This window comes from Hirundo rustica, chromosome 9 (assembly GCF_015227805.2).
Source record: "Hirundo rustica isolate bHirRus1 chromosome 9, bHirRus1.pri.v3, whole genome shotgun sequence".
In the NCBI taxonomy this organism is placed as follows: domain Eukaryota; kingdom Metazoa; phylum Chordata; class Aves; order Passeriformes; family Hirundinidae; genus Hirundo; species Hirundo rustica.
Window position 1 is genome coordinate 27,266,427 of NC_053458.1, and position 25,738 is coordinate 27,292,164.

At 43.3% G+C, this 25,738-nt stretch overlaps 1 protein-coding gene across 5 annotated transcripts in view; it reads right to left on the reverse strand.

The window, feature by feature from the left end:
* Positions 1 to 707: 707 nt before the first annotated feature.
* MTA1 (metastasis associated 1) overlaps positions 708 to 25,738 on the reverse strand; it is a 75,163-nt gene continuing 50,132 nt past the window's right edge. The window contains exons 13-21 of one of the 5 annotated variants that reach the window (XM_040072630.1): positions 25,240 to 25,391; positions 23,424 to 23,613; positions 22,958 to 23,047; positions 20,900 to 21,052; positions 20,033 to 20,068; positions 14,306 to 14,317; positions 9,387 to 9,418; positions 6,406 to 6,557; positions 708 to 2,399 (exon numbers count right to left, since the gene is read on the reverse strand). In XM_040072630.1, coding sequence (XP_039928564.1) covers positions 2,261 to 2,399; positions 6,406 to 6,557; positions 9,387 to 9,418; positions 14,306 to 14,317; positions 20,033 to 20,068; positions 20,900 to 21,052; positions 22,958 to 23,047; positions 23,424 to 23,613; positions 25,240 to 25,391 — 956 coding nt within the window. In that variant the 3' untranslated portion in view covers positions 708 to 2,260. Of the gene's footprint in view, positions 2,400 to 6,405; positions 6,558 to 9,386; positions 9,419 to 14,305; positions 14,318 to 20,032; positions 20,069 to 20,899; positions 21,053 to 22,957; positions 23,048 to 23,423; positions 23,614 to 25,239; positions 25,392 to 25,738 lie in introns of those variants that run through there. The other 4 variants (XM_040072631.1, XM_040072632.1, XM_040072634.2 and 1 more) reach the window with 4 other exon arrangements.

Below are 25,738 nucleotides of genomic sequence, written 5' to 3' on the forward strand. Positions count from 1 at the left end.
AAACCCTCCTGCAGCCGGCGTCTCTCACGTACAGAGGGTTAATCCCAAGGATTGATGGTGACAAAATAAAACTGCCAGTGGCCACTGGTGCTGCTCGCAGCCTGACGGCTCTCGTGCCCTTCCTGAGTAGCACATCCTTCAGGAATGGCTGTCCCGTCCCACTTAAGGTTAAGGAAACCCTGACCAGCACAGGACACAGTTGGACCTGTCAGGGTGCACAGCTCCTCACAGCCCCAGAGTAAATCTCACCACTCCTGAGCAGCAAACGAGAGCAAACACAGTGCTGCTGATCCCAGAGGACAGAGCAATGCAGAGCTCGGGACCAGCCACAGGTCAGGCTGCCGACCCCCAGGGATGCCCCTCTGCCACACGCCAGAGGCAGGCCTGGAGCAGCAGCACCAGGAGCTGCTGTGGACAAAGGGCTCATTCAGAGGCCCAGCCTTGCATCTGCTGCCGGTTTGAGGAGGAGGAGGGAGGGAGATGCCTCTGAAGCACTGGAAATGTTTAAACTGCACAGGACAGGAATCAAACCACGAGTGACTCGGACTCCTGCCCCGTACCACGGCAGTGCCGGCACAGGGAGCCCGGAGAGCAGGACACAGCGCTGGGATGGGACGGGAGGCGCAGGGCTGTGCGCCCCGGGCACGTGGAACCCGAGCGAGGGCGGCTGTTTCAGAAGAGACAAAAAGCAGATGTTTCACAAAAGCTCACTTTCCAGGTTTATTAAGTAAAGTTAACTGAATTGTTTTCATTTTGTGGGGATTCCTTTCCGTCTAACCCCGCGGGTTAGCAGAGTTGCACAGAATCACTGTTGGACTGTGATAACCCAAATACAACTTTGGCTCATCTCACCGCTGACACATATGGAATGACTTGGGGGTTATTACATGCTGTGTCTGCTTGAGGCAGGTACATGTACAGATCAGCACAAGTTGCAAATGATAGTTTACATCCTTTCAAAACCAAGCAGGGCATCCAGCAAATGCACTGCCATGAGAAGACACATGAAAAAGAAATGATACAGACTTGCAAATACGTAGGAAGTTCAAGAGATGCAAGAAACCTCAAACACAAGAAATGTCAAGGGGGGAAAAAAACACTTAAATTCAGACACAATGTGTTCAAACGAAAACCCAGCTGCAATTTAAAGTCCCTTCGAAATGGGAAACATACAGTAACGCAATTAAAGAGAAACCAGGTCTCGTCCTGCGAAAAATGTGTCCAAAAGCACTGATGCACAAACAGGTTCAGAGTTCTAAGCAAAATGTCCCTGGGCATTGGTGTACTTGACTCTTGGAGCCAGAGCAAAGCAATTCATTACACTTGCTGGGCCTACTGCTGGCTCTTGGTGGCCTAACAGCACGTAGGATCCCAGATGTCACTGAGAATGCAGCACGCAAACTGCTGGTTACTGGGAGAAATGCCACGGGCCACGTCTCCCAGAGAGCAACTAGAGTAAGGACACCTAATTCTGGCAGCCTGGCTCCACTGCACACAATGTTAGTGTAATGTTCTGCAAGGTTCTTCAGTTCTTAGCTCACTCCTTTCTCAGCCTGAGTTGGTCTGTCTTGTGCATGAGCACAACTGGCTGTGCAAAATGATCCAAAAAACAGAAGGGACAGGACCAAAGAAAACTGGCTGAACCTGGGGCTGGTTTTCAGCTCCTATTTTCAAATATCAGTTAAAGATTGGAAATTTATCTACAAAAGAAATAATATAAATGAAATTAAAAAATGGCACCGTCCACAAAATTAAAAAAAAAAGAGAGAGAAAAGAAAAATCTTACAACACAGCCTCAGAAAAATGGCTTTGCAACGAGAGCTCAGTCACAAAATGAAGGGTTCTAGCTCCTCGTACATCAGAAGAGGAAACAAAGCTAAAAAGTACTAGTCCACATTCTCTTAATAAGTTAAACTTACTTTCCCTCCCCCTTCTACAAAAGGGGTAGAAGCAAAAGGGAAAAGATACTACTAAAATTAAAAAAAAAAAAAAAAAAAAAAAAAAAGAAAAAAAAAGATAGAAGGAGAGAGTGCGAAAGAGTGCAAGAGAGAGAGAGCGAGAGAGAGAGAGAGAGAGAGAAAGAGAGAGCGAGCAGTCTGTGGTCAGAGGCTCAGAGCAGGGCCGAGTTCCTTTTAAGGGTTTAAAAGATGCAAAACAGTTCCTCAAAAGTTCCCTCTCTTCAACAGTTAGCTCAATGCTGTAGCCATGGAAACTCAAGTAGATACTGGAGGAGAGCTTGCCGGCAGATCCGTGGCCGTGCTTAATCCTCGATGATTATGGGCTCATCATTCATGGGCTGGCGGAGCTGCACTGCCTGCATGGGCCGCAGGATAATCGGCTTGTAAGGGCGTCTGGCGGCTCGCTTGGCTTCCGAGGAGGAAAGCAGCTTGCGGATTTTCCTGCAGACAGCAAGGAAGAAAGGCACGGATTACACAGGCATCGTGGGCTTCTCTGCTTCTCCAGGGGAAACTGGGCCCGCACACGCCCGCTGGGGTGGGCTGACAACGGTTCCCTCTGCAATGTCTGCCCCGGGAAACTCAGATTTTCTGATTTATAAAACCCCCCAATGAAGAGGAAATTGCATTCTCTGCTCCAGAATCCTCCCCGTGCAGAGCAGAAGGCATTCTGGTCCAGCCTTGTAGGACCAGGGTCTCTTGCTCTGAATAGAACACGTGAAATAGTCGGGACAGCCAGTTTCCACACCACTGATCTATTCTGAATTTATTTTGATCAGCTGGATGTGCTGCAGGTAGCTCTGGGGAAGTTTACAAAGCCAAGTCAACACCAACAGGGTGTTTCTTCTTTTTGCTTCTCCCACACTGTGTGGTGCCCAACCCAGAGACAGGCAATATTCACATCTTGTATTTGGTTAAGGATTTCCCTGTATGTACAACACTGGCAACAAGTGCCATCAGATGCAGGAAGCTGTTTTCTATATGGAGAGAAAGCAAAAGGCAGGGAAAGACACACCAAAGTTTTAAAATTACTAAAATAAGTCACACATAGACAAATACTGAATTGATTGCTTGTTTCTTTTTGTTAATACCAGGCTCGGAGATAAAAGGAAATATCATTAAAAAAAAAAAAAACATTCAAACCCAAAAATTCAGCAACGATGAAAAAGGTACTGTGTAATTAAAATGATGAATTCTTTCACAGAGGATGTTGTGGTAGTCAAAGGTACACAGAAATTGGAAAGTAAAGTAATAAATATTTACAAGAGTAGTCCACCAGTACCCACTATGTGTCTTCAGCTCAGGAACCGGGGCAACAAGCAGGACCTGATAAAGCAGCACTGCTTCTCTCACAGGCTCCTGACAGAATGAGGTTTTGGGTGACCAAGAGAGGAAGGCCTCTACAGCCCACATTTCAGCCACCTATCCCCCAGTTTCGTTTAGAGAACACAGCTGGGGCCAAAACCCCCTTGAGTTGGTTGCTGGGGTTTTTTTGGCTGGTTGGTTTGGTTTATTTGTCAATGGAAGAAAGACCTCACTGAGCTGATGCCTATCACTGGGCTGATTTCTGCCTTTAAGATGTGATAGTTGCTGAAGAAAGTGATCAAAATACGTCCCCTCTCCTCAAAACTTACCCTTAGCACCACCAGAACTAACAAACCATCAACTTCAGCTGAAGATTTTGAATCACTTCTTGTCAGATTTGGACATCTCTTCACTTTTTTTTTTTACTCACTGAGCAGAACAAGCTGCTGCACTTAGACACATTTTTGGTTTGCACCGTGTCCCCATTTCTTCAGCACCTTCTAAAACTAAAAGGCCACAGGGTGAGGAGAGGTGAAAACAAGGTGGCAAAGTGGTGGTGGGGGAGAGAAGAAAATAAAATCCTGATATAATGACTTTTTTGACCGCAGTTGATCCACTCTTAGCCAGCAGAGCTCCCCTTGCAGTGTGTGCTCCACCAGAAACACATCCTCCAGCATTCTGGATTCTGGTCAGGTCACCCGCTGCCTCCGCTTGCATGAGTTATAAATGCCAAGTTCCTTACTGGGAGCCTTCAATTCAAAAAACCTATTCCTTTCATTTGACCAACTTTTCAAACTGCTCCTTCAGAGCTGTACAGTTTTCCAGCACCGTTCTCAACACAAAAAGGGAAGAGGAGGAGCATGTAAAGCTTCAGGGAAACCTGCTTGCTGTTACTGAAAACACAGCCTTGACCCTCAGCTGAAGGATGATATGCAGATATCGCAGCTAGATTGACTGCTACGGAGCCAACACAAAGCTCAGATTGTTTCAGAGCTCACAAACAAGTCTTACATTCCTGACACTGGAATGCAGCAGATGGTTCAGGGAAAAGTTAGAGGTGAAATGCCCGACAGAAAACCCGTGCCGCTGACAGTACTCCATCGCTCAGGCTTCCCTGCTCTTCACAGCCTGCCAAAAATCTCCTTTCACCACTCATCAGTCAGCTAAGCAGCATGGCTGTCAGACAAAGAAGCCTGGGTGGGTTTTTTTTTCTTTTCTTTCTCTCTATTTTTAAATTGAAGTGATAAGATCTTACTGAGATGATGTCTACCACTGAACCATGATTTTCATTAGAGTTGTGCTGGTTGCTGTGGGACTGATCCTTCCTGCCTCAGTTGGTGGTTCTGCATGAGCAGAAGATTCTGTGTCCACAATAAATTGCTGTCAAACCAACACCACACTGGATGAATATTGTTACAGTTCTGTCCAGGTCAAAGGGCAGAACCTTGTACTGACATGTTGCCACCATGCATCTGCTGCATTTCATGTGCCTTGGATGGTGAAAATGTCAAGAATTATGAAACAAGCCTTGAGCATCTAAGGAGTGCATTAGAGACTGTATACTCTGAGTCCACAGTGGCACATGAATCTGAGAGCTGCAACAGGATCCCAGTACTTCTTTATCAGAGCAGTAACAAGAAAACTGTTTCCCCTGAAAATTAAATTCTTCTCTCACTTTATTTTCAATTATGTATAGAATTCAACTGCTTTCTTTTCACAGCATCTTGCATGCACAGAAAGGAGAAGAGAAAGACATGGCAAAGATGGTGTGAAATGCACAGTTGCATTAAAGGTGTCCATAGGAACAAGTCTGACTGGGAAATTCATCTCATGCTTCTTCTGAGTTCCAATAAGGTGTTTCCTGCACTAAAAACTCATTATCTAACAGATCAGTGGTTAGTGATTTGAATGTTACTAGTATCACCTATTCTACAAAGCCCATCTTTGATACTAGTCCCACAGAATAGTTCCCTGACACTTGAAATGCTTTGTAGGTTAAGGAGAAGTTTGGAGATGCCAGGACTCTTGACTGTGACATTTGTGCTGAACAAATGAAGACTCAGAGCAGTGCCAAATTCAGTAGCACCAGAAGAGACAGAGCACTAAAACTTGCAACCTCCTCAGTCACTTGAAGGGTTCAGACAGCCAGTAATTCCCAGGTCCATCTCTGCAAGTGGAGGGAGAGGCAAGTGATTCTCTGCTGCTGGGGCACTGATAGTGCAAGTGTTGATAAGTCCAGGCTTCAGACCAAGACAGAAGCCAGACAGCATCTCTGCTGTCAGAGAGGGCTGGAGAGCAGGGCTGCAGCTTTGCTCTGACCTTCCTCAAGGTTACCCAGGAGGGAGGCAGCAAGTTCTTGGGAGGATACCACACAAGCCAATTTCTTTACCTTCTCACCACACCCAGGAGCAACAATCCCATCCTAGGAATACCAGTACTGGGAACTCTGCCTTAGGGATCAGGTCACATAGCTTCTACCACTCTGTCAGCACTTTGTAAACAGTTTGAAGTGAAACTCACACAAGGAAAGTTTCTTCTACTATTTTTATCCTGTGGGCAGACCAACAAGAAGGACTAGGACTAGCAGAAGCAGTACTACCAAAGGAGGAAGATGGACACTGCGGGGCTAAATCTCACTGCTACTTGTGGCAAATATAAAGCACTGAAAAATGAATCAACTCAGTCCATGGAAACCCTCTGTAACTCGCAGGTTTCAGGACCCAGATACAGGTGGAGATGTCCTGAGGGGTAATGCAAGAGGACATGCAGGGCTCTGTGTACAGGAGGCTCTGCTCCTCAGTGTCACCCATGAGCCAGGAGGGCCCTATCCTGTCCCTCTGTGATGGGACCTCCAAGGGCAGTGATGGGTCTGAACCAGTTGAATTCCCACCTCAATCTTCCTTCCCTTTGTGCCCATCTCCTACAGCAACTGCTCTGTAAGAAGAGTAAGAATCTGCTTTCTCTGGAATGCAAGTGCATGATTACTTCCCACCTTTTACCCACCTCAGCACTGGCTGTGGTCTGTGCATTCAGTTTGTAGCATCAGACCTGCTGACGAGATCCCTCTCTTAACCACAACGCCAGATGCAGCACCCACAAACCAAAGGACATCCCCTCAAATCCTCTGAGAGACCACATTTCCTACCTGGTTTCTTCAGTGGCCATGTAAAAAACATCATCTGGTGCATCAATCCAGTTCATCCTCCTCCTTTTCACCGGAGGCATGGATCCACCACGAATTAATCGGACTTTTGTTGGGTATGATTTCCCATTGAGCAGCAAGTTTCGGCTTGGTCCCTAACGTGATACATAAAACAGCACAGTTATGGACTGCAACACACTTGCAGCAACATGTGCTAAGCACTCAAAGGAAAAGAGAATTAAAGTTTTTGTATGGCTTGCTGAGAGTTTAAGGTAAATACCTCCCCCTCTGGCCCAGGACTGAACACAGAATTCACACATAAGCAACTGTTCACAAGCAGTACAAGTTAGGCGCCTTCAATATGCAATAGGACAGCAATACTTCAGCGACAGGACAAATAATAAATGGAAGGCATTACCAATAATTTGTGGCTTGTGTCTGAAAGATGACACCAAGTTCGAAAGATTGAGAATTAGACTCATATTTCAGCTACTACCATAGATCTAGAGCAACTCTTGATTTCACGGAAGGAAAACTAGCTACAGAGCAAATAAAATACAAAAGTCAGAATTTACAGTTATTCTGGAGTACCAAACTTACCTGTATCCTTTTTGTTCTAGGGAGGTTAATATTTAATGAGGATAGTATAGAATTCAATATGTTGTTGAAAACAAATCCAGTACTACAAAGATTAGCAGCTTTCATGATAAAACCCTTTTAGTACTGAACACCACAGATTTTCCATAACAATACATTTGCTTTGTGAATCAACACAGGCATCATTTTCCAGACTCACAGTAACCCCCTTACACTCAGCTGGAAAAACATGAGCTGTTATTAAGAGAGGTGCAGATGAAAGGGAGCAAAGTGTTAAGCTTCTCAAATGCAGCTGTCCTTGATCACTGAGGTCCAGTTCTGCCGCCCCTCCTTCCTGCTGATCAACACATTGAGAAATCCCACTGAAATCAGTAACACTGAACAGCTGGGAAAGATACAAAATGAAGGCCCAGAAATTTTGATATGCATAAATTAAAGCTGGTCAGAAAACACCCTGCTATAAATTCAGTGCTGGTACCTCACAGACCATCTCCCCAGATGCACCAAGGCTTCCCCCTTCTGCCCACGGAATGGGAAACTGAGCATTTGTGTGAGAGATGTCTGCCCTGGGAGATCCACCCCAAAGGAACGGTGGGGACACACAGTCTTCAGATCCTTAAGTGTCAGGTCATTGCTATAGCTCAACTGAGTTTTAACACCTTGACTTAGAAAGGGAAGAATTCAGTCTAAAAACTAAGGGGAAAAAACCCAACAAAACCCTGCGTCTGTCTCATTTTGTATCTGAGCAGAAAACAAAAAATGTTAATGACTTATTTTTTGACCAGCCTTAATCAACTGCTCTAGCAAAATCTGCTTCCTGTAGAACTTCAGGGCTTTAGAGCTAAACAAACAAAACCTCACCTTTTAAAACCCTAAGCTCTTTAAAACTGTTGCATACAGGTGCAATAGCAATTTAATTTCTTAGTTGCCCAGCTCCATGTTGTACAAGATAGCTTCAGCACCACAGCAGACCACTGAAATACTTCAACAATTGCTTTTAGATTTGACATTTGTGAAGCAAAAGGTTTCAAATAAAAGCTTTTCTGATGGCTTTTTTTTTTTTTTTTGCCCCCTCCAGGTTTCTCCAAGAAATTCCCTTCATTAAGCTTGCAAAGCATATTTTCTCTACATATGCAAGATACACAGGAGAAGAACTCCAGAAAAAGTTCTTGGAAAATACCTAGAAAGGACACCCCTGTGCTTCCAGGTTGCCTTTTCTCTACCTACATGGTGAAATCTATTTCAAATGATACATCCTGAAATGAGGACCTTTAATTTTTCATTCACGCTTGATCAGGCAACCAGAAATCAAGGCAGTTCTGGGAGTTTCACCCTAGAACACCTAAAAAGTATTAAGTCATCACAGATTCCTCCCACTGCTCTGAGTTGGTTTATTCAGCAGACACAAACAAGTAGCCAGTCTTCTGAGTGACACGGAATGAAGCTGAATTCATGGAGGAATACAATTTACCGCTTTGGACTGAGGAACAAACCAAAGGAATGCTCTGTTATTTGAAGCAGCCTGGCACGCCCAAGTTCTGGCCTCCCCTCGGGCCACTGCACGCCTCCCCAACCACTGCCAGGTTCAATGAGCACTGTGCAGTGACCATCAGTCACACCTGCTGCTGGCTGACCTGGGTCACAGGGACCCTGCTCACACTAATGCATTGTGGCACTTCAGCTAACCAGGCAAGCTCCACTTGATCTACATCAGATCATTTCTGGGGGGGGGGGGGAAAGAATGTATGTTTGAAGTTGTTTCCCATGAGCTATATGCAAGGGGGAAAAGGGATGCACAGCCTTTGCACTGGCTCCTTCACGATTTACTGAGAAAACTTTCTGCCAGAGACACATCAATCAGACTGGCTATTTGCTTCTGTCCTTTGATTAAACTCAGCACAATAGATGAAAGGCTACAAATAATTTTTACTTAAAAAAAAAGTAAAATACAAGCATTCTCAGCAGGTAACTTCACACCGACTTGCTAAAAAAATAATAAGAAAGAAACTGTTTTCCAAACAAACCCTTCCACCATTTAAACCTTTCTCCTTCAGGGAAACACATTCCACCTAGAAACACATCCCAGGACTTTGCTGTAAGCAGCCACTCAAGTTTCTGCATGAGCAGAAACAAAATGCTCCGTTCAAAACAGGATCTCGTTTATAGATGTAAAGATAGATAGATTTGAGGTTTAAATTGTATTTAGCCACTAAGATGATTCAGATGCCCCAAAATATTTTTTTTTTCCTTTTCAGTGAATTGGGAAGTATGACCAGCTGCAAACAGCAAAGGTGGAAGTGAAGCACTACGGTTTAATGAGGTGTTCTATCTAGCATGGGTTAATAATTCTTCTTTTCCCTGTTTTGGTTAAATGAACTTTCTCTTACCATTTGTCTGGTTTGTCCGTGGTTAGGCAGACCTAACAAACAGGAAAGAGAATAGAGCTGGTAAGACCATTGCTTTTCCAAGACAGAAAAAAGTACAAAATCAAAACACACGCAGCTATGATTACAACTGTGTTGTTTTGCTAAGCCTAGAGTTGCCTACTGAACTGACTTCTGCCCTCCTGGAAAGGTGACTGAGAAAAGCTTCCTTGACAACGTGGTTTGAAGAGCAGAGGCCCCAAGTCACAAACACGTTCCATTCGCCCAGTCTCTTCCCCATTTTCTCAGACCTTGCTTCACACTAGCACTAGAAGCACACCTCCTCTTTCAGATCCCAGGCTTGCTGCACGTCTGGGGAAAAAAATCTGACGTTCTTTCAGTCTGAGGAATTTACTGACGTCAAGAAGCAGAAAGTGGAAGGCATTATTCACTGCCAAGACAGCAACAAACAGAATCTTTCCTATCCTCCTTGGGTCCCCTGGGAACCCCTCAGCTCAGATGTCAGCTGCAAGCTATCAGCAAACAGAGCCTATCTGCTGAACCTGCCACAAGCAAACACCTCCTGAGGCACAGAGCCCTTTCCCAGCCACGCACACAGCACCAGGCACCACGGCTCGCTGTCACCAGGTGCTCTGCTGTGCTGCCACGTACCCCCTCACACTGCCCTCAGCTGTACTGTGCACACACAGGACCCTGCAGGACTCACAAAGCTCCTGGGATTTGAAGGGAAGGCAGCACAACAGCCTGGCACAGAATGGACCGGGAGACCCAATAAAGCTGTTTGTTAGTTTGGTTTTCCAAGGTGCATATTCCCAGAAAACACTTCATTAGCATCCATGCACCAAACCACCTCCCTCAGCCCCTTCTGGCTAAGAACCAAAATGTCAGTGCATCAAATCCAACAGGTAGTACAGGACAGGCATCAGCAAATGCTGTTACTGTCTGCAATAAGTCTCAGTATGAATCCTGCTTTCACATTCACAGGATCTTTGAACCTTCTCATCGCTAGTGAGTTAGCTCGGATGAAAGAAAAAATCTTTAAAGAATCCAGCCAGAATGAACTTTCACAGCTCATGGTCTGTATTCCAGCAGGTTCCTGAAGGTTCTTATGGTAAAACCAAACACGTTGTTCTTGCCATCGAGTATGACAGGAAACACAGGGCACAGTAAAGCGTCAGGAGTGAGGAAGGCGGAACAGGGGACGTTTTCTGAGCACTGAGTTATCACTATATACCACATTAGAATCATCAGTTTATATCAAGTGCATTTTCCATCCTGTGTAGAGGATATGCTGTTAGCTACTTCAAATGGGAAGACACATGGTTTCAGTTCTTGCCGCATTTTCGTGCCTAAGTATCCACAGAGATTAAGAAATAGCTGCCAAAAAGATTTCCATCAAGTCTGTAGGACAGATGTATCAGGCACCGAGAAAGGAGGCCAGTAACAACCTTTGGATGTTGGCAAAGGCCGTGCAGGCGCCAGATAATCATGTTTTTACATGGGAGCAGCCACTGCATCCAAAACACAGCTGTGAGCAGCTGTTTGGGATGGATGGACAAAGGGCTCCACGGATGCTGGGAAACAGCACAGCCAGCAGGATGCAAACAGAATCTGTCAGCTTCAGAGCTAAGCTCCAGCACTTGTTACTTTCTTCCCACTTCCATAACTCAAAGATTATGTTTTCTCCATTCACAGAAACTCTGAGAGATGTAAATCAACTGACTCTAGTCCCTGGATTGAAGCCACATATTTTCTTTTAACCACACTCCAGATCAGTTCTTTTCTTGCAGTAAGAACACCCCTGATGCCAGAAAAGACTGTCCTGATATGTGGCTGCTGCAGCAATGACTATTGCTGGATGTACAGCAGACAGTATACAGTGCTATTTCCAAGCACCAGAATTAAACCAGAATATTCCATGGTGCGAAGTTGAGGGATGCAAACTGAACGAAGGCTGAGCAGAACTGCTGCAAGCTTCAGAGCACTCAAGCAGCACAGAAGCAGTGCTAACAACAGGGATACACCTCCCTCCCAAATTGCCATTTCTGGGATAAAGCTGCCCATGACAACTTTTTGCTCCAGTAAAACAGGACACAAAACAAAGCTACAGCTTCAATGCAATTTATATCCTTGCTTTCACAGCAATAAGGTATCAATTAGCATCATAATATTGGGGAATTAATCCATGAATTTTCACTTTAGTCACACTTCAATAACTGAAGTCTGAAAGAATGCAAACAGCCACTAAAATGACCTGATTCAGTTTGCAATTAAAAAAAAGAAATCACAGTAAGAGCACATGCAGCCAAAGCACTGCTATTAAATGAGCAACTTCTATGCAAAATCGTCACCAAAAGAGGCAGAAACACAACACATCTGTGACCCATCGTGGAACAGCTGGCAAGTCACCAGGACGCATCTGGGCTGGAAACAACAAGGGATTCTCACCCAAAAGTTTTTGGTGGCTTCTGTGTGAGAGAGGAAGCCTGTGAGACAGGCACCTCTGAAAACTAAACCAATCCTGTGTCTGGGGGTGAGTGGTGGCACAGCAAGAGAACTCGCCATGCCAGACTCACACCTGCCCCACTTCCACAGATGAAGGTTTGAGAAATGCTTCCCCACGCATCCACAAGCAGGTTAAAAACAAGCTAGCATAAGAATTTCAATCAGGAGCAAAATACAACAGTTCTGGCAGCTCCTCTCCAGGAAACTGGCAGCTCCTCTCCAGGAAAAACAAAAAAAACCCCAAAGTCTGACTATATTTTATGGAGGAATGTCTAGAGAAGACACAGAGTAGAAAATGTGATTAGTCCTTTTGATGGCATCTGAAGTCCAACTGCTTGAATTTACACAGCTCCACATCAGCATCAACACTGACCTCCTCCAACACAAAAAATACACAAAAAACAATAGGACATGTTATCAGGATTGACCAAACCTTTAAAACCACAAAGTGTAAAGGTATACAGTGACAAATCTAAGCAGGTCTTCCACTCTTTTGCAGCCAAAGAAATTGAAGTATACGCTGACAACTCCAGATTAAAAGTTAGGGTTTTTTTTCCATAGCACTGAAAAGAGCCCAAAGCTGTAGAAAATCTCTTGCCATGCAATTCCTCCTGCCGGTCTCCTCTATACACTGAAATAAAGAGGACGCCCCAGAGGATAAAATGAAGACAAAGTCAATTGAAGGTATAGCTGCAGAGAATCCTAAATGTCCTTTGCCACAGACGATTCTACACCTTAGTGAAATGGCAGTGAAACAGCTGATCACTGCACAGAGATTAACTGGCACCCTCAGGGCATGTCTGCTCCCCACAGCCCAGTGCCAAGGACCTCAGAACTGTTCCTCAAGCTAAGCACAATCACAGATTTTGGCTGAAAACCAGCCCAGCAGGTTACTAGGCCCTAATGATCCATTCATTCCTGAAGTACCAAAGCTGCAGGTGAACATACTTGCTCCCAAACAAATACAGGTGGGGAAGGACTACCACAAACAGCAACACAAGGCTGTCACTGCTGCTACTTCACAGCTTTGTGTTTATCTTTTGAGGATGGGGAAACCACCTCTCAGCCAAACAACCTGTTCCTTTTCTAACAATCTCATGTCTTTTGGATTTGTTTAAAAAAAAAAAAAAAAAAAAAAAAAAAGAGACTGCCTAAATTTCCAGCAGCAACTACAGCACTGCCCCAAGAGCATGCTGTGGGCACTAGGGGATAGCTGGCACCCAAAAATACAGAGAGAAAGGGAAAAATCTAATTTCCCAGTGGAAAGCAAACCAGCACATCTGGTCCCACTGGATGCCTGACTCTAGACATGCTCTTTACTGCTCCAGTCCCATCCCCTGCAACTCAGCATCTCAATGGCAGAATTCCAAAACTACTCCCACTGCTCACATTCTGCCTGCTGTTTTGCCAACACCACACAACACACAACAGCCGTGCGGAGAAGCAGAAGAGCCCAAACCCTCAGCAGTGAGCCCAGTGCAGGCTAGAGCACAGGAACATTCCCATGAAGTTACTACAGTGAGCTTCAAGAAGCTGCTGAAGCATGGAGAACTTTCAGCTTGGTCAGAAACCACCCAGTGCTTTTCCACTCCTGAACACACACACACACTGCTGCTGTGTATTTACAGCCCATTTCAGAGTCTGACACAAGTCTGTACAGAACTGACCCCCTCGTACCAAGGAGGAAGAGTCCAGCTCCCAGCCTGGACACAACTCAGAGTGGGTAAACTTGTGTTTACTCAAAGTTACTAACTCAAATCTTCCACATATCCACGACTCACACACAAAAAAATGGGTCCTTCATCAAGCAATTAGTCACAGATGGCATTTGGTTTTTACTTTGTTTACCCACAAGGGGTATCACGTAGAACATGTAATATGCACTAAGAAGCACATTTTCAATCACAATTAATGCAGAAAATTTCACACTCCTTCACAACCAGTGACTTCACTATTGCTTTCTAAAATCCATATACTCTTCATATGCATTTTCCTGTTCCAAAAGTAATCCTCCTCCAGGGACTCCATCCTTCCCAGCAGTAACAAAAACATCAACAGTACGACATTTGTGAGCAAGCTAGAAAAAAATATAAAAATTCATGCATGAACGAGGCTTGATGAAAAAGGATTTCACTTCCAAGTTACTGGTTGGCTCGAGGCAGTCTCAGTGTTGATATATACACACAAACTTTTTGCCAGCTGCAAGAACACTTTAGCACCCCTGCCTCTCTTATAACTACCAAGAGTGTTTTACCGTTGTGAGTGTACATCTTCTAACAATCAGAGGCTACAAACTTTCACAAATGTGAGTGCAACAAGTAGAACAGAGCATAAATTGTGCCTAACACCACCTAGACTAACATTTTCTTAAAATTCTGTTGTACATAAAAACAATGTTAAAATTGCAATTTACTTACCTAAGTAAGTTCCTACCAAGATTGGCAAAGGAAAAGGAAAGAAAAGATTTAAGGTTAAAAAAGAGAAAGATTCACACTGTTCAGAATACAGTAGCTCAGCCCCATGCAACAGAGATACACAGACTGGTTTGGCTGTAATGAAACACAGAAGTGATCACAGTTCTCCGTTGGACAGATAAAACCAAGACAACATTAAACACACAGTAACTCCAAATGAGAGACTTTGCAAAGAGCAGCTTTAATTTTGGATGAGTAAGTTCTGGTCTGTACCCAGCTCCTTCCACCAAACCCTGCACATTAACCTCACTGGATTTGGACAGCACTTCCTAAAATGCTTGGTCCAGCAGGTCACACTCACTGTAAGCACAGCCTCTCCCATGTCTGTTCATGCAAGGCTGTACCTCCTGCTACAAGCACCTCAAGAGCCCTGCTAATACCTTCTCAAGTGACATCCCACTGCAGAGAGCCAGCAGCTCTCCTTGGACAAGCACATTGAGAAGGGAGAGCTGCGTTCTGTCTCAGCGTTGAGTCAATCAATACTGTCCACTCATATTTCAAAAAGAGCACCATGGTGGATTCTGTCTGGCTGTAACACACCAAGTGGTTAAAACAAAAGGAGACCAAACGATGCACCTCACTGCTTTAGGATTTGCTGACCCAAGCTACTGGAACTAGAAAGCACTGAATTACTCACTGTTTTTAGGATCAGGGGTATTATATATCTCATATATATATGTGTGTGTCTGTGTGTGTATTTATACATATATAAACAATATATATATATGTGTGTGTGTGTGAATGATATGTGTCACACATTCCACTCAGTTACAAATTCAGGCTTTGTACCATCCAGGGCACTTGCAATTCTGCCCTTGCTCTGTTCTACATTAATTTCCTCTCACATTAATTACACCTGCTCTCTACCATTGCCTTGGGATATGTACTCTCAATCAACATTTGCATCCTACTCCATGCCATCACTCCTAAATGAAATAATTCTCACTAGCTGATCCACAGAGCATGATGCCCATCTGCTGATTTTATTTTCAGTTCTTTCTTCATAACACCAAAAGAACCTAATCACAGTATCAAGGCTAAACTGAAGGCAAGTGAAAATTGTTTCACTTAGCATCTGAATACAAAATCCCACGTGAAATTCTCAAAAATAATCAGTACTTTCAGCAAATAATCTTAAAGCTAGGAAGCTGCACAGGCACATGGTTCTTGGGGTCTCTAAAAAGCAGTTCAAGCAACTTGACATTCTTCCCAGCTATGCTACAGCTGGCAGTTGAACGTTTGCTCTCTTGTCACTAGTCAGCATTACTGGGGTCAGGATTCCAACAGCTAAAGCCAGGCCTTTTCCCCAGCACCCCACCCTTTATTAAAGGATCAATGCTCCCTGCCATTAACAGTAATTCCTGGATGGCCAGATTTCCAGTGGCTGGTTATCTCAGTTTAGTAAGACAGGTGGGGTCTCTGGTGATAAAGGCAGAACTTTAATGCAACTTATGCATACAGGTAAGTCCACATTTTCTGCAGGTCAAAGTCAGCCAGAAAAAAACCATATATATAAATATGCGTGTGCATGTATATATAAAATACTGAGATAACTTTGGTCTCCTACATAGCTGATGTTAGAAAACTTCCCTATCTGGAACAGTACTTCCACTGCCATGCTCATCTCTCAATAACTGAACTAAGGCCATGGCAGGTTGATGAATGCTTCCACTGCTGATTCATTCACGTTTCCCAAAAAGGATGTGAGAAACAATGAACCAGAACATGTTAAATTAGACTGACATTCCACTTGGGTTTAGAAATCCCCAGCAGCAGAAGCAAGGTATTCCAACAGTTAATTAACCTCACTCAAAAATCTGCAGCTTGTTTCCAGTCAAAGTTCCCTACTGCACCTTCTGGCTACTGCAGCTCATTATTCCACTCCCAGCTAGACTAAAAGCCCTCTATTATTATACTTCTGCTGTTCCTGTTAGCAGAGACAAACATCTACAACTTCCACTTTGATAAAAGCATTTTCTGTTATACAGTGTGTTTTCCAGTGCCTTCACTGTTTTCATGGCTCTTGTATAAACCCTCTCCAATTTTCAGCATTCGATCAGCTACCACGTTATCAATGCAAGTTTGTTGCTGGGAAAAGCCTTCCCTTTATTGCAGCTACTCATTCATGTTCTCCCACTTTCTGCCAATTTTAGAAGCGCACGTGATGACCCTGAAAAAACAAATCTGATTAGATGAAAGCCAGCATGGCGTAAAAGAGCGGGGAGAAAAATAAAAATCTAAACAATGCTCCCTCCCTTCCCCCAGCAGGAATTTGCATAGCCAAGTATCACAGAGATACCACACTGCACGGCTGAAAGGAATCAAGTAAACAGGTTCCTGCACACAAAACATCCTCTCTCTCTAAAGGAAGTTTCATGGCAAAGATTGTCAGCCAAGCTCCAGAACACCAACAAAAAAGCAATAAACTACTCATTTTTAAAAATCTCACTCTATTTGACAGCTTATGAGACTCCATGTACTTTTCATGTTCCAAAAATAGGATGCTGCAGCAATTTCTCCATGCTAAGTTAATGTTTTAGGAGAGCTGGGAAGTGTACTGTATGTCTAATGATGCCTTCGACATGATTTAAAGAGGAGGAAAACAAAATAGATGAAAGAACTACAATCTTCTTGTAAAATAAAGTGGAGGCAGTGAGAACATGAGATTAAGACTATCTTCCTGTTCTTGGAATTCAGGCACTTGGTGAAAACTCAAAATGCCTGGCCAGATAAATCACACTCAGAGCTTGAAAAAGTTCAGGTCTCAAGGGTTAAGCAGAGATGAGTCAGAAAAAGAAAAGTTCTTAGCTGGAGCTATGGTAGCAAGAGAAAAAGCATATAAACAAATAAATAGATTTCCAAAGGAAAAATGTGAACTGCTCCATGAAGTTCAGCAACTGTCACGTATAAACATGTACCTTAATGCTTCACACTGTACAAAGACACAAGCTGCCACCTGGCCCTTTCCTTTAAATAAACCTCTTGATTATGTTCTGCTTTACAACCTGGCCCTGAGGAAAGCCTTACAAAACCATCACCTGCCACCAGCTCAGCCATAATTTCCAGTGTTCAGACTTCTTCCCTGTGTTTGGCGGTGATAGCCCAGGACCACAAGGCTCTTATCACCAGCGAAGAGACTTCAGCTAAAGCCCACCATAACAGTGCTCACTGTCCCCTGTCACAGACTTGGGCACAACGACCTGTCCAAACCCCAAGACGTCATCCAGGTGCCACCACCAACGCAGCACATCAGCAGGAAGCAGAAAAACTCCTGGATAACAATTCTGCACTATGTTAACATCTCTTTGGAAACTATTTAAATACAGGTGGACAAAGTGCACCTAAATTCATGCAGAAAGAATATTGTCAGCCTCTCCGTGCAGACATCTTAACACCATCTTTTTTTGCAATACACTCTCCCACAGTCACTTAAACCAGTCAGTATATCAAGAGGAGATGAGAAACATGAAAATAACAAAGGAACACCCCCAATTTCCCATAATATCTGTGCAAATGCAGAATCCAACTAGTTATAACAATTCAGGCTTACTCTCATTAAGCTTTTCCCACTATTTTAGGTCAGCTGTAATCCAAAAATCAGTTATTCTGGACAGATGGGTTTACTTCAATCCTTTTATACTCACCCCCTGAATCCTAAATTCTGGCCACAAGGCTTCATCACTTTCACTGCCATTCACCTCTTCCTCACAGCAGCTCCAATTTGTGTCCTTCCTGCCAGGAGCCCCCCAGAGTACTAAGCCTGGATGACTCCATCCAAAACCAAGGAGAAGCCTCGGTGCCACAATCCCAGCCCTTTCATGGCACAGGAAATCAGTTGTATCCATGCCCATAGGCAGCAAGGTTTACCAGTTCACATGCAAGGCAACTGGGAACCTGTGCTAAGAGGTACCAACACACAAACTGGCACCAGGACAGAAAGAGATCCACCAAGCTTCCATGATCTCCTTCCCTGGGCACAGATCTTGATCCAAGTTCTTTAAATTTTGTTTCCTTGCAGGTGGTTCCCTTCCCTCCTGGTCCTGGCAAAGCTTCCAGCAACCCAGGCTCAGGAAATATTAACAATGCAAAATTGCAGCATGGCAAACATTTTCCATTCACAAATAAATCTCAACCAACAGGTTGAAGCTGAACTGCTCACAAGAATATTCACACTACCCCAGCAGGTAAACAGATTCTGGGAGTGAACTGGACTCTGCTACCTAGCAGTTACAGGAACAGGTACTCCAGCAAGTATTTCAGTGGCTGGCTGAGAACAGACCGAACAGGTAGAGCAGCAGGTGCTCAGGAAGATCCAGACCCTGCACAGCTACACACACCTGCTTCAGAGAAACACAAACTCTGAGGAACAGGCATTTTTCCAAAATCATCTTGCAGATAGCTCCAGCAACAGTTATAACTGAAAGGAACACTAAAACAGGGAACCTCCATTTCCAGAAAATCATGTCAGGTTTTCAGGTCCATGCTCTACGCAGAGAGAGCCTTCCGGAGGGAAGGATCCATTCTTCTACTTCCCTCCTTCAGGCCACAACATCTCTGAGCTTCTCAAGTGTGTCATCTGCTGAGGAGGACATTTTGCAGGGAGCAGCAGGTGTGCCCATAAGCAGGTAGCCACGAGGAACTGTAGAAATTCAGTGAGCTACTCTGCATCTACATCCCTCATTACTGGACGAAGCTTTTGAGGAAGCCAAACTGACCAATGCAGCAGGGTTTTGTTATTCTTCCCAAAAGACAAGTTACAAAGCACATAAAAACTCAGCAACAGGGTATCAAGGAATAAATTCCCAAAGAGATCAAGACAGTAGAACAACCACTGTTCTCATTGCTGTATTCTCCACATGCACTCATATTTGCATGCATGTAAATACAGGTAACAGCCATCCACTGCCTCAGCCACGAAACACAAAGATTATCATCAGGGCATGCAGTGCTGGCCAGTTCATGGCAACATGTAAGCTTAAGTTTTGTGACATTTTGTGGTTGTTCGTCTCCTAAATATTCAAAACTGGTCTGTTCTACTGAATTTGGTGAAGTGACATCATATATGCGTTTCCTGCATTATCACAAACGGAAGATTCTGACATCTCTTCAGTACTCAGAACAGATTAATTTTTAACCAATGGAAATTTGAAAATCGTTTTCTACTGCCAGCAGAGGATGTGCAGACAGTCTTTCACCAGTGAGACTGTCCACTCTCACTGGAAGATACAGAGGGTTGAACTTGGTACTTGATGTAAATACTGTCTTCTATTTCTTTTGGTCCAAGTGAATTCAAAGCAGCTCCAGACACGTGAAACTTTGTTTTCTTAAAAGTCGAACAATGAAACAACACCTATTTTCAAACCAACCATCACAGCTTCCTGCAGTTTCAAAGAACTGCTGGAAGACTGTTCTGTCAACCTGAGGAATTAGGAATCAATTCTGAATGCAGGACTTCATGTCTTCAGTACGGTTGTACAACTTGTTGCCTGCGCGTGAAAAGCCTGAAAGGTGAGCAGCAAAACCGTGTGTGGAAATGATTACCCAAGGAACACTTAGACATCAACAGAGAAGATGCACACAGACTCATTAGCCACAAAGCACAGACAAGCCAGCAGATGAAACTAAAAATCACTCTCCTAGCATAAGCTGAGCGCAGCTTCAAGGTCTTACCCCTGCTAGGCATCAACAGGCGCTTCTTCATGTTGCCTGATAGAGCACAAGTGAACAGAAAAGAGAAAAACATCACATCAGCAACCTGAACAGCAGCAGTTTTAAAAGTTCTTATGTTAAAACACAATCAGATATCAAATGATGGTAATTATATTTCAGATAAGCTATATATAAAGTTAAAATTAAAGGTAGAAAATGAGAAAAATTCTTTGGATCTCCCTCCCTGCTAAGAGTCATCATTACACCAACTGTTCCTTTCCCCTGTTGAGAGCTGCCCTCTGTGTTTTCACTCCTGTTACACCATTTCAACAGACCCTTTTCTCCTCATCTGAAATAGAGACTGCACTTTCTCTTCCCTGACACTCTCAAGCAAGAGCAATTCCTCAGAACAGAGACCTGGAATCCATGCCAGGAATACCCTGCTTCTTTCTCCCACTTCAAACACCTTTCCCTTACCTCCTCTTCTTGAGGAGGTGAAGCCCAGGCACAGAGGTGGTCAGTAACAGGGCCAACAAGGGAAACATCACTCAGTAAGTCTATTAGGATATTCTTCACACTACTAATTTAAAAACTGAAGGGAAGTTTCTCCTTCGCTGTCCCATTTGCGAGGTTGGCCAAGCCAGGCAGTGTTCCACTAGCACAGTGACTTCAGGAGCCTGCACTTCCCAGGCAGTACACATCATGTGCCTCACCCAAAAGGAGAAATGGACAAGTGGCTCTTACAACAGTTAAAAAAAACCTTCCTCAAGAATAAGAAACTTGGAATTTATATAAAGTACTATGAAGTTACATAATCTCCTTGTATAGCGAAAGGACAGAAGAAAAAGCCTATAGACACAACATAAGTTTTTGTGGAAAAATATTTACCATCCATTCCATTGTGTTGTTCGTAACTTCTTTTTCCCAGGATAGTTGGGGACCCATTATTAATGACAGGTGTAAACTTAGCAGGAGTCAGATTGTTGAGAGAACTGGACAAGCTCTTTGCAGGATCCGGTTTCGGAGGACATGGATGAGACTCTGGTGGAAAACAGCAAAGTAGAATTTTTTTTTATTAGCAAAGATACTGGAATTATAAATCTAAAAACAACCTGCAAACTTCCAAGGTGACCAAGTACACCTCCTGTTATGTACAAACTATCTCAGTCCATAGTTTTGACAGGAGATTGCTACTGATATAAAGCATTTCCATATATTTAGGAATTCACCACTACTTAAGATGTTTAAATCATTATTATGGTATTATCCTAAAATAAGATTTGATAGCAAAAAACCACTTTGTATCTATTTCTGTAACACTGTTCTCCAATAATTTGAGGTGATTTTTGGGGAGCTGTAAAGTAAAACCCAACTTTGGCCATGTTGGTCATACAACACCCCTAAACTCTGGGGAAATTACAACTTTGCCAGAAATGTTTATAAAAAATACTACTTCTCCAATGGCAAAAAAAAAGTGAAGATTCAAAGACCCACTATAAAGAACACAACATCTGAATTCAAGCTTTGGGTCGAGGCAGAGATCAAGTCCACACTTTTCAACTGAAAACACTGAGAAAATTACAAGAAACAGTAAATGGGAACTTCAACTGAGTTTTTCTCTCGCAGGCCCAACAGCAGACTACCATATAAATTTAATCCCATTAACACCACCAAAAAACCCTTTCTTGCCAGTCCATCAGCCTTCCCTCCATTTCCATCAGCCCTCTCCTCCAGCTCAGTAATCCAGTGAAGACACTGACACAGTGCAAGGAAAACTCAAAATCTACTGCTACTTTCTGCACAATTATTAAAATAAGGATTGTATCCAACAGCAAACTTCTCCCTTCATTTGCTCTCTTTTGTTAAACTGTATGTTTCCAAAGGTTTCTCAATCTGTGTATCCCATTAGTACACAGCAGAAGTACAATATCCAACAGAGAAGCAGTAAATATTTAATACACCCTCAGCCTTACAATATTTCATCAACAAAAACGTTCCAAGAAACCTACAATCAACTCCAGTGCTGCTTATCTAAACAAAAAGGCGATTAGCTTCCTTGCTAGGCTGGAAGTCTTCAAAGTGCCCCTGAGACTTCCCTGAGAGACGCGTGTTTGGCTTCCAGAACAACCTGAGGGATGTGTGCAGGGCGGCTTGGGAGCACTGGGGAAAAGGATTTGGCCTTTGTCTGGAGTCAGCACTGGCATGACACACAGCATCACTCTGGATGCTTCCAGCACCTCGAATTTACACCAAAGTTCTAGATGGAGCTACTCAGTTTCTGCCCCACAGATCGGCTCATGAGGCGAAAGTCCTCAAGAAAACTGTAATTGGGAAAAAAAAAAAAAAAAACAACCCAACAAAACAATAAAAAACCCCCACCAAAACCCAAGAGAAAAGTGAAAAATAGAAGTATGATCCTTTTGTTTAGATTCAGCACAGAAAAGCCATTAACTAACTCACAAGCTGTGGGCCACAGTGCTGTCCTAAACCCAAGAGGCTTCTTGGAGGAAGGACCCAACTGTACAAACTACCTCCAGACAGCCCAAAACCAGAAGTGAATAATCAAATGTTCCCAAAACATGTTAGTGCCTCCACCAGTAGGTGGTTACTTGTCCCCATATACAACAGAAGCCACAGGAAACATATCCTTCCCTTCACTTGAAAAAGTTTCTGACACAGCTTTATAACCCCAGAGTGGACTGCAGAGACACTGGGTCTGTCAGATTAAGTAGGAAAAGTAAAAGGGACAAGTGAATGAGATGGGTTTCATGTTTTCTTTGGTTTGTGAGGTGGGAGGGGTTTATGCCTTGTGTTTTGTTTGTTTGTTCTAATCCAGAATGAGTATCTAAATCTAGATCCAAGTGGAAAACCCAAATGGTCAGCTGAGTAGCTAGGAGGGTGTTTCCTGTGTTTGAGGGGTTTTGCATGTGATGGTTTGTTTAATACCTAAATACCGGAGTACTGCTTCTAAAGGCTTTCGAACCACTTGCTTTAATAGCAATGGGTTTTCTGATGCCTCAGGTAAACGTGCTGTGCCTGTAAAACACAGAAAAAAAATCAGAGGGTGAAGACATTATAGCAAAACCAAGTGAATTAACTCCAGTGTCCTGAAAGAGCTTTACCATTAAAAGGAATTTTACAGGTGGCAAGCAGATCCTGGCAACAGGACACAAACACAGAGAAAGCTCCACGTAATAGCAAACGCAAATGTTTTAAAACAAACAACTCATGAACTTTCAAAGTTACTATGCCCAGCCTACCATCAGTTAGAAGACTCAGCAAGCACAGCTAGATTTTGTGAAAGCACTAGCTACGTGCAAGAGAACATCTCAGCAAGGTTCAACTCCAAATTTTATAGGACAGGAGTCTCAAAGACTCCCTGGCAAGGAGGTCCCAGCTGCAGCACACTCACATTCTGCTTTGATTGCTGCACTGTTGATAGGCAGATAGGGGTGTCTTGCAGCGTGCCAAGGGCGCAAGATATCTCGACATAAACGTCTGGCAATTCTGGTCAGTTTTGTTGTGTGGAGATAGAAAGCTTGTCGTGTCTTCATAGCAAACTTGGGACTCCCACTGTTTCGTACTGGCACACCATGAGGACTCTGAAGGGAAAGGAAAATAAAAACCGTTTCTGAAAAAGTAATTATTAGGAAGTATGGTTCTAAAGAAGAGAAAGCATTGCATAAAATCACTTTCAACTACTGATTCTCAGACACAAGAACAGAAATGGTACTACAGACGAAAATACTTTTAGCATAGCTATTCCCCATTTCCCAAGTCTTACCCCAAATATCTCAAAGGATAAAATGAAGGTAAACCTTTTCACCTCACAGGGAAGCCTGTATTTCTACGCTGTCTCAAGTTTTAAGGTAGGGATCCCAAAGCCAGACATGAAGAAGTTACCTGGTGCTAACACATGATTTAGAGCTTATAGACTCAACAGAAAGATACTCCAGTTTTGGGTGCTTAGGGCTGCTCTTGAGGTACAATGCAAACTCCTTATAACAAAGCATTTGTCAGAAGGAGAGGAAAATCAGGAAGAGCTGCATGACAAAAATATACACTACAAACTCACTTTCCAAAGCAAATGTATGGCACACAGGAATGGCTTTGGCACAAAGCTGCAAGCATTTGTTTTAATTCTTACTCTCAACTCAGCAAATGTACTCACAGATGTCAAATATTCATTGCATATAATAAAGAATACTACTGGAAGACATTTATCAGCTGCTGAGAACCAGAGCAGTATCTTATCTTCTTTATGAAAAGCAACTAAGCCAACCAATGAAGTAATGCAAGTAGTATCTTGTTATCTCAGACCCACCCACAGCTGGAAAACAGGAAGGATTTTCAGTTTGGGGAGAACAAGGCTTTCCCTTTTCTGACTATTTACATATTTTTAATTAACAAACAAGAGGTATAAGGCATTATTATCTCAGCAATTAGGAGGCGTCAGAGGGCAAAGAGAAGCCTGGAAAGGATAAAGGTCAAACAAAAGAAATGGAAAGGGAATGATAGCAAAGAACAGGAGAGGAGAAACGAACTATCCTGAGAGAAAAGTTCAGCGTGTGCCATCCTTCTATCCATGTGTTACTTTTTCAATCTGCTTAATGTCTAATGCTTCCAGACTAAACTTTCACAAAATTCAGAAAAAATAATCCAAGAATTTTGGGTTTGGAATAAGAGAGGAAAAATGAAACAGAAACAGCTCATACAATGCTTACTCAAACCTAACCATGAAAAGCAGGATTATTAAAAAAAGATAGGATTAGGTAGAAAAACAAGATAAAGGATCTCTAAAAAGCTACTAGCTATTGAATATGCCTTGGGAGAATAAATAGGCTTCAGGAAATAATTAATTCTTTTGGAGAGAAAAAAACAGCGCTGTTTCCCCCACAGCAAAAATCATGGAAACCAAATACCAGAGACTCTGGCTGGCATTTCAGTTTCTTCCATCTCCACAACACCGTTTTATGCATTTGAAGGCTGCTTTGCTAAACAAACGATGGGGTTTTTTATCCTCGGGGCAGTACTTGGCAACAAATTACTTCTAGCCGAGGTTAACGCACCAACTTCTGCTTGACATGAAATACCAAACCCAAGGACAACAATGGAGGCTGAAGGCATTCTTTTGGCGGTTAAATATTTAAGAACAGTGAGCAGGCAGTCAGGTAGCATGACACACAGCTTGCCAGGCAGAGGCAGCAGTCTGCCTGGTGGATACCCACCAAATTATTGCGGTTTGGTCCGGGCCTCTCCCCATCTAACCGTGTTGGCATTTTCAAGCCACCGTATTTCTTCCAGTAGGTCCAACAGGATGCACAGAGGCGACACTGCATGTTAGGGGGACCCCAAGAATACCACTGGTAAGACTGGGTGGCTAGAGATAACAAAGGTGGAAATTATATATATCCTTACACAGGATCACTTTTCAGATCTTATTCTCTTTAGAAGCAGCACAAAAGAAAACACATACACACCCCCCCACACAGAGCAAAGCTCAAACAGACCTTAAAAACTGATGATGGCTTCACTGTCATCACCACTTGTTAAACATACTTGTGATTTCAGCAGAATTGATTACATTAATTAATTTACATCCCTTTTAAAATGTGAACAAAAAGAAACTATTAGGATGGGACGATTTCCTGCCAAAGGAACCGAAGGTTCTCTTTTAGCAAGAGAATTTTTGCAGAACATGGGAAACAGCAAAGATTGTCTTCAGGA